The sequence below is a fragment of the Pongo abelii genome, chromosome 8 (assembly GCF_028885655.2).
Source record: "Pongo abelii isolate AG06213 chromosome 8, NHGRI_mPonAbe1-v2.0_pri, whole genome shotgun sequence".
Classification (NCBI taxonomy): domain Eukaryota; kingdom Metazoa; phylum Chordata; class Mammalia; order Primates; family Hominidae; genus Pongo; species Pongo abelii.
In genome coordinates, this window is record NC_071993.2 from 110974086 (window position 1) to 110988180 (window position 14095).

General features: G+C 35.8%; 1 protein-coding gene across 2 annotated transcripts in view; it reads left to right on the forward strand.

Annotated features, from left to right (window-relative positions):
- Positions 1-14095, forward strand: part of SLK (STE20 like kinase) — a 64937-nt gene that overhangs the window by 32021 nt on the left and 18821 nt on the right. For both annotated transcript variants that reach the window (XM_024253841.3, XM_002821127.5), the window contains exons 5-12: positions 4265-4337; positions 4484-4678; positions 5235-5316; positions 6807-6935; positions 7534-8892; positions 10921-11051; positions 11273-11396; positions 13550-13729. In XM_024253841.3, the coding sequence (XP_024109609.1) occupies positions 4265-4337; positions 4484-4678; positions 5235-5316; positions 6807-6935; positions 7534-8892; positions 10921-11051; positions 11273-11396; positions 13550-13729 (2273 nt within the window). The remainder of the gene's footprint in view (positions 1-4264; positions 4338-4483; positions 4679-5234; positions 5317-6806; positions 6936-7533; positions 8893-10920; positions 11052-11272; positions 11397-13549; positions 13730-14095) is intronic.

Here is a 14095-nt window from a genome sequence, read left to right on the forward strand (position 1 = left end):
TGCATTACAATGGTTTGTGACCTTCCAGAGGCCCCCGTACGTGAATATAACACTGTATCTGTGGCATTAAAATTTTGTGGGAGGAGGGGTGACGTGAAAAAAATGTTTAAAATGACTCCTTAGAGGGGCTAGTAATGAAACACTGATCCATGGAACCTGGGCTGTTTGGCCTGTTGTGTTTCCCTCAGACTGCATTTTGCTATTGCATACTCCTGATGATTGAAGTTCCTCTCTGTATTTCCTTCAGTTTGGCAGATGAATCCAAAGGCTTGATCAGTCTCAAGCCTGATCCTTTGGCAAGACTTACAGGTGGTTTTGCATTCTTTCATTGGGAGGCACACCGTGTCTGCTTTGTGCCCTTTTTTGATATTGCATCTATTGAGGCTTAATGCCTACACCTCTGTCTTTTGGGGTTGCAAAACGAATTCCATTATTTTGTTTTCATTATTTTCGATAATGATTTTGATATAAACACCAATTATTTCATTATTTTCATTCATTATAAAATTAGTAATGAAGATAATGACTTGGCTGTCTCTTATCCTCAATTGATGACCAGTGTTTTAAAAAATATTGTTAGTTCATGGATTTAATTTTATTTGGTTGGTTTCAAATCCATTGCAGTTTTTATTCTTATTGAAGCTCACATTGTTCCATCTTTAGTCAGTGGGGTCTTCTTCGTGTCCGCTTGTTGGTCTTCTTGACAGGACTAGTAATCTTTGATAGCTTACTTGACAGTTCTGAGATGTTTCAGGCTCATCTGTGTATTTCCTGTGTCAGACCTGTAATTAACCATTTCTTTTTTCTTTTCTTTCTTTTCTTTTTCTTTTTTTAAGACAAAGTCTTGCTCTGTTGCCCAGGTTGGAGTGCAGTGGCTGATCTCAGCTCACTGCAACCCCCACCTCCTGGATTCAAGGGATTCTTGTGCCTCAGCCTCCTGAGTAGCTAGGATTACAGGCATGAACCACCATGCCCAGCTAATTTTTGTGTTTTAGTAGAGATGGGGTTTCACCATGTTGACCAGGCTGGTCTGGAACTCCTGGCCTGAAGTGATCCGCCCACCTCAGCCTCCCAAAGTGCTGGAATTACAGGTGTGAGCCACTGCACCCAGTGTAATTAGCCATTTCTTCAAGAAGCCCTGGTTTCTTTTAGTAGAATATAGTATTTCAAGACCACAGTCTGGTGTAAGAGATGCTTACAGTTTTCTATATTGGCCATTGTTATAGGACTTTTCAAAGGACAGAGCTAGACCCCTCATGAGTTCATATATATTTCCTATTCAAATTCAGGATAAAGGTTTTTAAAATCTAACCTCTGTAATACATGTGCATCTCCTTTCTTCTATATTGAGAGTTCTGGTTCTCAAGGACATTGATAGGTTTAGGATACCTCATAATTCATTTTAACCCTCATTTCTATATTTAATGCTCACCACCACTCCTTATGTTGATGATGTTGGTTATCTGAAGCTCAGCTTTTGGTAGATTCCTCTGAAAGGGCTCTCTGAATTCTTACATAGTGATAACAGTTGTACCCTTATAGTTGAAGGTTAGTTTTGCTGGATAACAAATCCTTGGCACAAATTTCTTTCCTTCAGCATCTGAAATATGTTACTCTGTTTTCTTCAGTCATGAGGTGTTGCTGTTGAAAAGTCTGATAATCTGAATTTCTTCATTGTAAGTCGTGTGCTCTTTTTGTTTAGATGCTAGAAGTTTTTTTTTTTTTAAGACCAGTAGTTTGACCAGTCTTTTCTAATAAATATTTTTTTTCTTTTCTTTTTTTTTTTTTTTTGAGACGGAGTCTTGCTCTTTCACCCAGGCCAGACTGCAGTGGCGCTATCTCGGCTCACTGCAAGCTCTGCCTCCCAGGTTCACGGCATTCTCCTGCCTCAGCCTCCCGAGTAGCTGGGACTACAGGTGCCCGCCACCACGCCTGGCTAATTTTTTGTATTTTTGGTAGAGATGGGGTTTCACTGTGTTAGCCAAGATGGTCTTGATCTCCTGACCTCGTGATCCACCCGCCTCAGCCTCCCAAAGTGCTGGGATTGGCATGAGCCACCGTGCCCGGCCTTCTAATAAGTATTATGCTCTTACAATATTCAAGTGCTTTCTTCCCCGCCCCCGACAGGAAAGTTTTCTGGAGTTATAGATCTGAGCATTTGTTCGTTCCCTTGCATTGACTTGCTTCTTTAGAGACTTTTAGTATTTGTTTGTTGGGTCTTTGCCTGTTGTCCATGTTTGTAACTTTCTCTCAAGTCCTTTTTTAGCTTTCTTTCTTTTTTATTGTAGGAAAATATATACAACATAAAATTTACCTTTTTGATCATTTTTAAGTGTACATTTCTGTGGTATTAAGTACATTCCCATTATTATACAACCATTACCATCACCTATCCCCATACCTCTTTTCATCTTGCGGCAGTTAAAGTCTATACCCATTAAACACTTAGTCCCCATTTTCCACTCCTCCCAGCTTCTGGCAACCACCATTCTGCTTTCAGTTTGTATGATTTTGACCACTGTAGGTATATATGTATGTGGAATCATACATCATTTGTCCTTTTGTGACTGGCGTATTTTACTTACCATAACATTCTCAAGGTTCATCCATGTTGTAGCATATTTCACGTCTTCCCCTTTTAAGATTGAATAATATGCCATTGTATGTATATAACACATTTTGTTTATCCATTCATCCATCAGTGGGCCCTTGGGTTGCTTTCACTTTTTGGCTATTGTGAATAATACTGCTATGAATGTTGGTGTACAAATGTCTGTCCTACTCCTTGCTTTTAATTCTTTTGAGTATGCACCCAGAAGTGGAATTGCTGAATCATATGGTAGTTCTGTGTTTAATTTTTTTGAGGGACCACCATACTGTTCTCCATAGCAACTGCACCATACATTTCTAACGGAAATGTACAAGGCTTCCAGTTTCTCCACATGCTTGTCAACACTTTTTTTTTTCTATGCTACACTCATCCTACTGGGTGTGAAGTGGTAATGGGTATGAATTTGTTGTATTATTTGCTTTTGCTTTCCCTAGTTTAGCCTTTGTTTCTAAAGTGGTTTTTTTTTTTATTTTAAATTTTTTCTGGAGTTCTGTCGCCTTTCAGAATTTTTCTAATTCTGACTTACATGGCTCTTTTATGTTTTCCATCATTTTTAAAAGTGTCCTAGCTTATTTTGAAATAGGATGTTATAGTTTTGATCAATTTTGGGGGCATATTTTTTTGTAAATATATTGAAATTTTATTTGAATATAGGGACATACTTGTGTAAAATAATGTGTACCTTATCAATATACTGAAGGTTTACAAATTGTAAAATAATAGTTGACAATTAAAATATTTGTAATTTCTGTTTAATTTACAAATACTTCCAGAGAACCTTCCATTTCTGCAACACAGATATATAGAACATTCTTATCCCCAAGAACCATATAATAGATAAAAGTAATTCAGGCAGAATTGCATGACCTTTAAGAGTTCTACAACAAAAACAACAAAGGTTAGAATTGTGAATATGGCTAATAGTAGCTACCATTTATTGAGTATATACTCTGTGCTAGGCATGAGCATCAAATACTGAATTTTTGGTACTTATTCAACTTTGAGAATTGTCGCATCAAATGTGAAACTTAAAAATTTGTGCATTTATAGCATGAGGTGAATTATGCAGCAATAGCAATTTTATGTTGCTGTTAATGTTGTGTGAACTCCAAGCTGAAAAGGTGGGATTAACAACTGAAAAGGCTATAATGTTACTGTTCTGTATAATTTAAATCAGAAAACATAAGGTTCCCAATTTTTTCTTGGCAATATAATTTTATGAGGAATTTAGCAAGACATATACTGTCATAAAGGTTGCTTTAGTATAATTTCTATTTTTCACACTATAGAAGAAATGTTAATGACTCTTAATTTAATTGTGCCACATAGCACTAGTTGGCATTTATTTTGAAGTGGATAGACTGGTCTGCTTTTAGAGTTACCATTTTTTATTTTCAATTTTGAAGGATTTGTCATCTGAAGATATGGTGGTATTAAATGTATTGATAATGGGATCTTTAGCAGGTTTTTTTGGGAGATGGTAGAAAGAGATGGTCAAGATTAAGATGGGAGAGACATCTTTTTCTTTCTGTTTAACTTACTTTTTACAATAAGATTAGCCTTATTAAAGGTTTAAAATGCTTTTTCTCTCCATTGAATACAATGAACAATGCTTAAAAGTTCTCATTAATGCTTTTGTGTGATTATTTCAAGCGGATTTTGGAGTATCAGCTAAAAACACGAGGACAATTCAAAGAAGAGATTCCTTTATTGGTACACCATATTGGTATGTATTCAGTTTTATGAATTTATAGTATTAGTCATGTCAGCAGTTATAATTACTCATGAATTTTGTCCACATAATTGATTATACCATGTGTTTTGCAATCACTGTTCTTAAACGTGTTGACTTTTAATTACCTGTCTTCATAGGATGGCTCCTGAAGTAGTCATGTGTGAAACATCTAAGGACAGACCCTATGACTACAAAGCTGATGTTTGGTCCCTGGGTATCACTTTAATAGAAATGGCTGAGATAGAACCACCTCATCATGAATTAAATCCAATGCGAGTGCTGCTAAAAATAGCAAAATCTGAGCCACCTACATTAGCACAGCCATCAAGATGGTAAAAATATTCTTTAAAAAGCTTAATAAGAAACAAATGATACTAGGAAGCAAAACTTGATGTTATATTCTCACAATTTTCCAAGAGTATTTAAAATTGGGTACATGGTTCGAAGACTGTATGAATTAGAAAAGTGATTTTTGGTATATTTCTCTTAAAGACCATTAAAACTCTTCGAGCTCACTTTTCCCATATATCTGAAAATATGAATGATATGAGTTTTGCATGAGAAAGGTATTTTCTGTACTGTGAGGAAGTGAGGCATATACATTGATCTATATTTGTGAAATTTATTAGAAATTTTGTGCTTTTTGGCATACTTGTGAGTATATGGCTGTCTCAGTGATTATGTACCTACTTACATATATGTCTAACATGTATTTACAGATGAATAAGGTTTATAAAATCTTAATAGTCTCATTAACTAGTTTTTTAAATGTTGAATTAATAATATTACATACATAATGAAACTTAAGCATAACTTATCAAAGAGTTTTGTTTGATTTGATTAACAAGAAAGTAAAATAGAATGTTGTCGTTAAAATTTATTTTAAAGGTCTTCAAATTTTAAGGACTTTCTAAAGAAATGCTTAGAAAAGAATGTGGATGCCAGGTGGACTACATCTCAGCTGCTGCAGGTAAGAGAGTATGACACCAGCAAATAATACAATTATTTTAACATCTCTCTAAGAATGTAATTTCATGTTCAGTGTGCTTTCTTTCCACTTAAGTTTTCCTGTGGAGAGTCAAAATGGCAGTAGTTAACATTTGTTTTACAAAATAAATGCTGCTGTTACCATCACGCATTTAGCTTAAACGTTATTCCTCCTGTGCTTTTTTGATTCAGTTTAATTATGTTCTTTTCATTTTGGTAGTTACTTCCATTATGTCTCTCCAATTACTAGAAAGCAAGCTCCTTGGGGACAGGGGCCGTGAACTAATTAATTAAAAAATGTCTTACAGTGAGGGTAAATAGTAAATATTGTTGACTTTAAAAAAATGTTGTTAAAGTGATTGGGTAAATTTAATTTTGCTTTATAGAAGGACTACTTGTAATATATTAAATAAAAAATTGTCAATTTTATAGGTGGGCAAATAAAATGACAAATCTTGAGGCAATTACTGTTAGGTTATTATGTAACTCCATCATAGTGTTTTAGGTTGACCTATTTATCTGGGGGAATAAAGCAGGAAAAAATTGCTTTGTTGTGTGCAGCAAGTATACCCCTGGAACACACTTTCTATTATTATTTTGTTACCCCCACACTTGAAGCCCTTAGTCTGTGACAGACTCTGTTAAATATTGAGAATACAAAGACGAATAAAATGGCTTCTCATTCTCAAGAATTTCAGAACCATGTCAAAAATACAGGTGTTTGTAGATACTTCTAACAGAATTCTAAAGCTTTTTATAATTTTGAGGCTTTGATAGGGTTTATAGAGATGGTTACTTTTTAAGAAGTAATAATGAGGCCAGGTGTAGTGGCTCATGCCTGTAATCCCAGCACTTTGGGAGGCCGAGACGGGTGGATCACCTGAGGTCAGGAGTTCCAGACCAGCTTGGCCAATATAGTGAAACCCTGTCTCTACTAAAAATACAAAAAATCAACTGGGCATGGTGGCACATGCCTGTAATCTTAGCTACTCGGGAGGCTGAGGCAGGAGAATCGCTTGAACCTGGGAGATGGAGATTGCGTTAAAGCTGAAATTGTGCCACTGCACTCTAGCCTGAGTGATAGAGTGAGACTCCGTCTCAAAAAAAAAAAAAAAAGTAATAATGTAGTGACCTGACACTTGCTTTAAATTTCAATTAAAATTTTTTATTATAAAGTTTTCAAACATACAGAAAGTACATGTACCTACTACCCAGATAAAACAATTCTTATCATTTTTGACAAATTCGCTTCAGATTCTTAAAAATGTACAGATCCAGTTGTAGGCAGTCCCTGCTTTTGCTCAAGCCCTCTCCCCTCTTTCTTTCTCAGATGTAGCATTATCTGAAGTTGTCTGTCATTTTCCTGCCCACGTGTTCATATTTTTTACCACATAAGAATGTGTGTTGTGTGTGTTTGAAACTTAGTTTAGTAGTATTCCAGTTGTTGAGTATGCTCTTTTTAATGATCAACAGCATCCCTTTGTTACTGTTGATTCCAACAAACCCATCCGAGAATTGATTGCAGAGGCAAAGGCTGAAGTAACAGAAGAAGTTGAAGATGGCAAAGAGGAAGATGAAGAGGAGGAAACAGAAAATTCTCTGGTCAGTATTTAGGAAAGAAATTTCATTTAGTGAATAGAGTTGGGTTTTGACGTGTAGTTGTACCTGTATCTAAGGATTGATGGATGGCAACGCAAAACCTTTAAATTTAGACCTGAAGATTAGTAGCAAGGTTGCTCCTCGCTGCACATTTTTGTTATATTTCCTTTTTTTTTGAGATGGAGTCTCACTCTGTCACCCAGGTTGGAGTGCAGTGGTCACCGCAACCTCTGCCTCCCGGTTTCAAGTGATTCTTGTGCCTCAGCCTCCTGAGTAGCTGGGACTACAGGCGTGCGCCACCATGCCCAACTAATTTTTGTATTTTTAGTAGAGATGGGGTTTCACCATGTTGGCCCTGCTAGTCTCAAACTCCTGACCTCAAGTGATCTGCCCTCCCCGGTCTCCCAAAGTGCTGGGATTACAGGTGTGCGCCACCGCACCCAGCCCATTTTTGTTATATTTCTTATGAGAAGAATTGTTAATTCTTTAAATTCAGCAACATTTACTGAATAAAGATCCGAAATCACTGTAGGTCTGTAAACATTGTTTTGGTCACTCTAAGTCATGTTTTAACACTAAAAATACATTAAATCTTTTTTAGCCAATACCTGCAAGTAAGCGTGCGTCTTCTGACCTTAGTATCGCCAGCTCTGAAGAAGATAAACTTTCACAAAATGCTTGTATTTTGGAATCTGTCTCAGAAAAAACAGAACGTAGTAACTCTGAAGATAAACTCAACAGCAAAATTCTTAATGAAAAACCTATCACTGATGAACCTGAAAAGGCTGTGGAGGATATTAATGAACATATTACCGATGCTCAGTTAGAAGCAATGACTGAACTCCATGACAGAACAGCAGTAATCAAGGAGAATGAGAGAGAGGAGAAGAGGCCCAAGCTTGAAAATCTGCCTGACACAGAAGACCAAGAAACTGTGGACATTAATTCAGTCAGTGAAGGAAAAGAGAATAATATAATGATAACCTTAGAAACAAATATTGAACATAATCTAAAGTCTGAGGAAGAAAAGGATCAGGAAAAGCAACAGATGTTTGAAAATAAGCTTATAAAATCTGAAGAAATTAAAGATACTATTTTGCAAACAGTAAATTTAGTTTCTCAAGAGACTGGAGAAAAAGAGGCAAATATTCAGGCAGTTGATAGTGAAGTTGGGCTTACAAAGGAAGACACCCAAGAGAAACTGGGGGAAGAAGACAAAACTCAAAAAGATGTGATCAGCAATACAAGTGATGTGACAGGAACGTATGAGGCAGCAGATGTGGCTCAGAAAGCGGATGAAGACAGCGCTGAGGATACGCAGAGTAATGATGGGAAAGAAGTGGTCGAAGTAGGCCAGAAGTTAATTAATAAGCCCATGGTGGGTCCTGAGGCTGGTGGTACTAAGGAAGTTCCTATTAAAGAAATAGTTGAAATGAATGAAATAGAAGAAGGTAAAAATAAGGAACAAGTAATAAACAGTTCAGAGAACATAATGGACATCAATGAGGAACCAGGAACAACTGAAGTTGAAGAAATCACTGAGTCAAGTAGCACTGAAGAAATGGAGGTCAGAAGTGTGGTGGCTGATACTGACCAAAAGGCTTTAGGAAGTGAAGTTCAGGATGCTTCTAAAGTCACTACTCAGATAGATAAAGAGAAAAAAGAAATTCCAATGTCAATTAAAAAAGAGCCTCAAGTTACTGCAGTTTCACAGCCCACTGAACCTCAGCCTGTTCTAATACCCAGTATTAATATCAACTCTGACAGTGGAGAAAATAAAGAAGCAATAGGTTCTTTATCAAAAACTGAAACTATTCTGCCACCAGAATCTGAGAATCCAAAGGAAAATGATAATGATTCAGGCACTGGTTCCGCTGCTGATACTAGCAGTATTGACTTGAATTTATCCATCTCTAGCTTTCTAAGTAAAACTAAAGACAGTGGATCGATATCTTTACAAGTAAGTGTACATGAGTCATTGTTTGGGATTTCCTTTGCCATTTTCTCAATTCAGAGTTTATGTGAAATTGATGTCTTGAAAATAAAACAGCATTAAATTAATGTATTAACCATATAAATTCTTACAGCCTATGAAAGCAATTAAAAAGAAATAAGGAGATTGTGGATGTAATCTTTAAATTTTGTGGTAGGATCTACCTATTTTTGCAGACCTGATGCAGATAAACAGTGTAATATGGTTGCTTGGTGTGATTAGGTTCCTTTATTGGACGTATCTAGATGCAACATTAGCAAGAATCAACAATATATGAGAGAATTAGAAATTGAAAGAATGATCTCTTTTTAAGCACATTTAGGGTGTAAACAGTCCTTGATTTACCATTGGCCCATACAGTCACAGACATTGCTACTGCCATGAGAACTATTGTGGGGAAAACAAAACAAACACTAAAGCCCAGAACACGTGGAGCTTTGAGTGTAATTCTCAAATTTTAGTGTGCTTAGGAGTTACTAGCGGCTATGTAGAAGTCTGGAGTGGGTCCCAAGAATCAGTATTTGTAAAAAAAAAAAAAAGATCCCACAGAGTTCTGATGCAGGTGATCCATGGGCTTCCCCTTGGAAAATACTTCCTAGACCCTCCGGGTTGATAGTAGCAGAAGAGAAGACAGAAAAGCAGGAACAACCTAGGAAAACTGACATAGATGGACCTCTAGGGCATGAGTGATTAGTCTGCCTATCTGCCCCAAATTGTTACATGTATTCCTAGGATTTTCTTCTTTTTTCAGTTTACTTTCTTTCACTGACTGAAATAACCACCACTCTGAAATTCATTCACTGACTTAATAGCCTCTTTTAAAAATGCAAATAACTTGTATAAGAATGAAGAAGATATTAATTATTGAACTTTTAGTGGGAGCTGAAGAAATGTGAAGTTTGGAGGTTAAGGTGTAGATAGGTGTATTTTTTGGAGTGTGCCAACTTTAGATTTTGGAGGAATCCTGGGTAGGGTACCATAGTCCTGGACTCTGGAAGAAGAGCATGAGGATCCTGGAAGCTTGGAGAAGAGAACAGTAAGAGGAGAGGATGCAGAAAGGTGATTGGAAGGTGCCAAAGGAAACTGTTTAAAATTTGGATGCATTTTGAGTTTAGCATTTTCACATTCCATTTTTGCTTCCTCTGCCTTCTAACCCTTTCTTCCATATCAACACCCAGTAAGTATCTGCCCTGAACACTTAATTTGTTTACCAAAATGTATTTGTAGGAGTCTTATATGTCTGTTATTTCTGTTTGCATTTAGATGTTTTTGGATACCAGTTGAGGAATGAAGAGTTTAGTCTTGATAAAGAATTTTAGGTCATAGCTAGCAGCCAAATCTGGTACTTTTGGGTGCAGTAGAGGCACTGTCTTTCTAGTAACCCTAAAATCATACATATATCTCTGGCCCTGAGATGGAGGGAGGGGCTGTTGATATTATTGTTACTGATTAAGTAGATTTTGATCCCCAGTGCTGGCAGTGTTTAAAAATTACCTGAGAGCTTTTTCAAAAAAAACAGATTTCCAGCTACCCTCAGACTTGTCAATTTAGTTTTTTTTTTAAGAGATGAGCCCCACAAATTCATTTTTAATTGTTTTGTCAGTGAAAAAGCAGAGGTATCTGAGAAACTACAAATTGAAAAGATGAAAAAAGGGTAACATGTAAAGTTCTACTGATTAGCCATGTGAACTGCTCATTATCACTTATGCCTAATTATAATGTGTCATAAAAGCTGTACATGAACACGATCAAAATGCATACTTTGAAAAAATTTGATTTCATCTGTAAAGACGTGTAAGTCAGATGACGTTTAAGGTGTTATAACTGATTCCACAGATGAGTCTATTGCTTTATATTTATACTTTCTATGTGTAGTCTGCATGGCTGTTCAGTTATTTTGTTTTAAAAAAGAAAGAAATGTTAAAAGAAGAAGAAAATGTTTTCTACCTCCAGTATTCCCTGTACAAAGCCTAACTAAAATAAAATCTCACTCAGGAAACAAGAAGACAAAAGAAAACATTGAAGAAAACACGCAAATTTATTGTTGATGGTGTAGAAGTGAGTGTAACAACATCAAAGATAGTTACAGATAGTGATTCCAAAACTGAAGAATTGCGGTTTCTTAGGTGAGTAGAGAAACAACGTAATTAAAACTGGTTTGTGACTTCTTTTCAGTCTCTGAAAAGTCAGAAGAATAGAGAAACAAGGGTAAATTATTGGCTGATTTTTTTTTTTATTCTTTTACTACCGTTCCACTTGAAAGAAAATTTTTAAAGCTTAAAAAAAAACGTATTTCAGAAGTGTAATTTTTGCTGTCTTCTCTATCATTACCATTAAATTTTATCAGACGTCAGGAACTTCGAGAATTAAGATTTCTTCAGAAAGAAGAGCAAAGAGCCCAACAACAGCTCAATAGCAAACTACAGCAACAACGAGAACAAATTTTCCGGCGCTTTGAGCAGGAAATGATGGTAAAGTCTGATTGTTATACCATTTTATATCATTTTGTGTTAATAATGACATTTACTGCATTAAAAACAGACAAAAAAAACAGGTTATAGAACTTGTTCTCTGATTGCCAGATTTCTCTAGCTTTGTGATTTATTTCTGGCATTTTTATCCTTTTGGTGTTCTGGATGCCTTTTATTGATTTATTCTTTTTTCTTGAAAGGATTTTCTATCCCAGTCTACCTCAAGCTGGTTTATGGTGTGATGGGTTGTTTTTTCTCTCATGAAAACTTAAAATCATGAAGCCAGTAAACAAAGTTCCTAGATTTGCCTATTGCTGGATAATTTTTCAGTGCTCTAATTCGATCTTTCAGATTTGGAATCCAAGATTTTAAGCCAGTTTAGAGCAATTGCCTTCAAACCTAGCTGAGCAGTAGGACTCCTCAGGGGCTTTTTAAAAATGTACTTTATTATCTGGCTTCTACAGTTAAGCCTCCACATCTCTATTTCCTGCTGCTAGAGGAAATAGTGCCAGCTAGTCCTGGGTAGCTGTCACTGAGTCCTTCAGTTTTTGCCTTGTGTCCAAAGTTGGAAAAGGAATTAGTAATGTAATATAAAATTTTTGTAATTTATGTTGACTATCTGCCTTAATGTAGGTTAGAAAAAGTATCATTTGAAATGTTATAGTACTCATATTTTGAATATAGTCCTCGTGTTGATTTGTAATTTTAATCGATAAAGATTGTTTTGTGTGAACTGTGGATTGTTGATTACATGAGTTGGATCATAACTGAGATTTCCTAAGAAAATAGTGAACTTTTGTTCTCATTGAGTATTTTTATAGTACTTATATTGTTTTCCAAAACCTTATAAGATCTGTATTTCTCCCCCACCATACTTTCTAAAATGTTTTACTTTTCAATTTTTTTAAAAAGAAAACATCCATTACAAATAAGTAACTATACCTGTATTCAAAAACAGTGTTACTGAGTGTTATATAAACAGGAGTCTTGTTGCAAGAGTAGATTTATAATTCCAAAAGATCTGTTCCAATAGAATAAGGTGTTTATTTTAAGAATCTTAATGTGGAAGAGTGAATCTGAAAATGACAATCTTATTATTAAATAATGGTGATATTATTAATAATATTATTTTATTAAAGTAGACTTCAAATAAGCTCTTTGATTTATCAAAAATTTTATTGGATAATTATTGAAATTTTTCTAATTTGCCTTACTACTTCACAACAATTAGCTATTCTTCTGGATAATCTAAAAACTTTGAACATTCTACTAGTATAATAGAAAACAAATTTTGGGTTGGACGCAGTGCCTTATTCCTGTAATCCTAGCACTTTGGGAGGCCAAAGTGGGCAGATCACTTGAGAGCAGGAGTTCGAGACCAACCTGGCAAACATGGTAAAACCCCGTCTCTACTAAAAATACAGAACAAATTAGCTAGGCAGAATGTCACATGCCTGTAATTCTAGCTACTCAGGAGGCTGAGGCATGAGAATCATTTGAATCTGGGAGGTGGAGGTTGTAGTGAGCGGAGATTGCGCCACTGCACTCCAGCCTGGGTGACAGAGGGAGATCCTGTCTCAAAAAGAAAAGAAAACAAACAAACAAAAAACAGAAAATTAAAAAAAAAAAAAAGACCAGGCACAGTGGTTCATGCCTGTAATACCAGTATTTTGGGAGGCCAAGGCAGGAGGATTGCTTGAGCGCAGAAGTTTAAGACCAACCTAGGCAACATAGTGATAGCCCCATCTCTCCAAATAAATAAATAAATAAAAAGATAAGCTGGTCATGGTGGCATGCACTGTAGTCCCAGCTACTTGGGAGGCTGAAGCAGGAGGATCGTTTGAGCCCAGGAGGCCGAGGCTGCAGTGAACTGTGATTGTGCAACTGCACTCCAGCCTGGGTGACAGAGTGAGACCCTGTCTCTAATAAATAAATAAAATAGAAAAAAAATTTCCATGTTAGAAAAAAATGAACTCATTTTTTTGAGAATTTTCATAACATGTTTTAGTGGATTTGACTTTTTCAGTATTGTGAAGGTTGTAGTACATTACTAAATTTAAATACTAGTTATGTTCTCTTAGGAAACATCTTTACTATAAGGTGTTAATATGGGTGATGGAAAAATTATCATCTTGAGCTATATTGTTTTACAGAGTAAAAAGCGACAATATGACCAGGAAATTGAGAATCTAGAAAAACAGCAGAAACAGACTATCGAACGCCTGGAACAAGAGCACACAAATCGCTTGCGAGATGAAGCCAAACGCATTAAAGGAGAACAAGAGAAAGAGTTGTCCAAATTTCAGAATATGCTGAAGAACCGAAAGAAGGAGGTAAGTGTAAACTACTGTTTTTAATTACTAAAGCTTTTTTTTAAAAAAAATTGTTTTAAGACTATCTAAGGATTTAGGAATACTAATAATACTTGAGAGTTAAATAGCATTCATTCTTTCATTCGGTCTTCTGAACAGTCATATAGAGTTGTAATAAGGTCAGTCATTCCCATTTTACTGCCAAGAAAACTAGAGTAAGAGAGGTTTTAGTGACCTGTTTAAGTTCACCTCAAGAGAGGTTTTAATGACCTGCTCAAAGACTACCCCTAAATATTCAGCTAAACCTTGAATCAAGTCTTCAAATTGAGTTTAATCCATCTTCCAGTCTACCATTGTCCTTAATGCAACACATTTAAGTCCTTATAT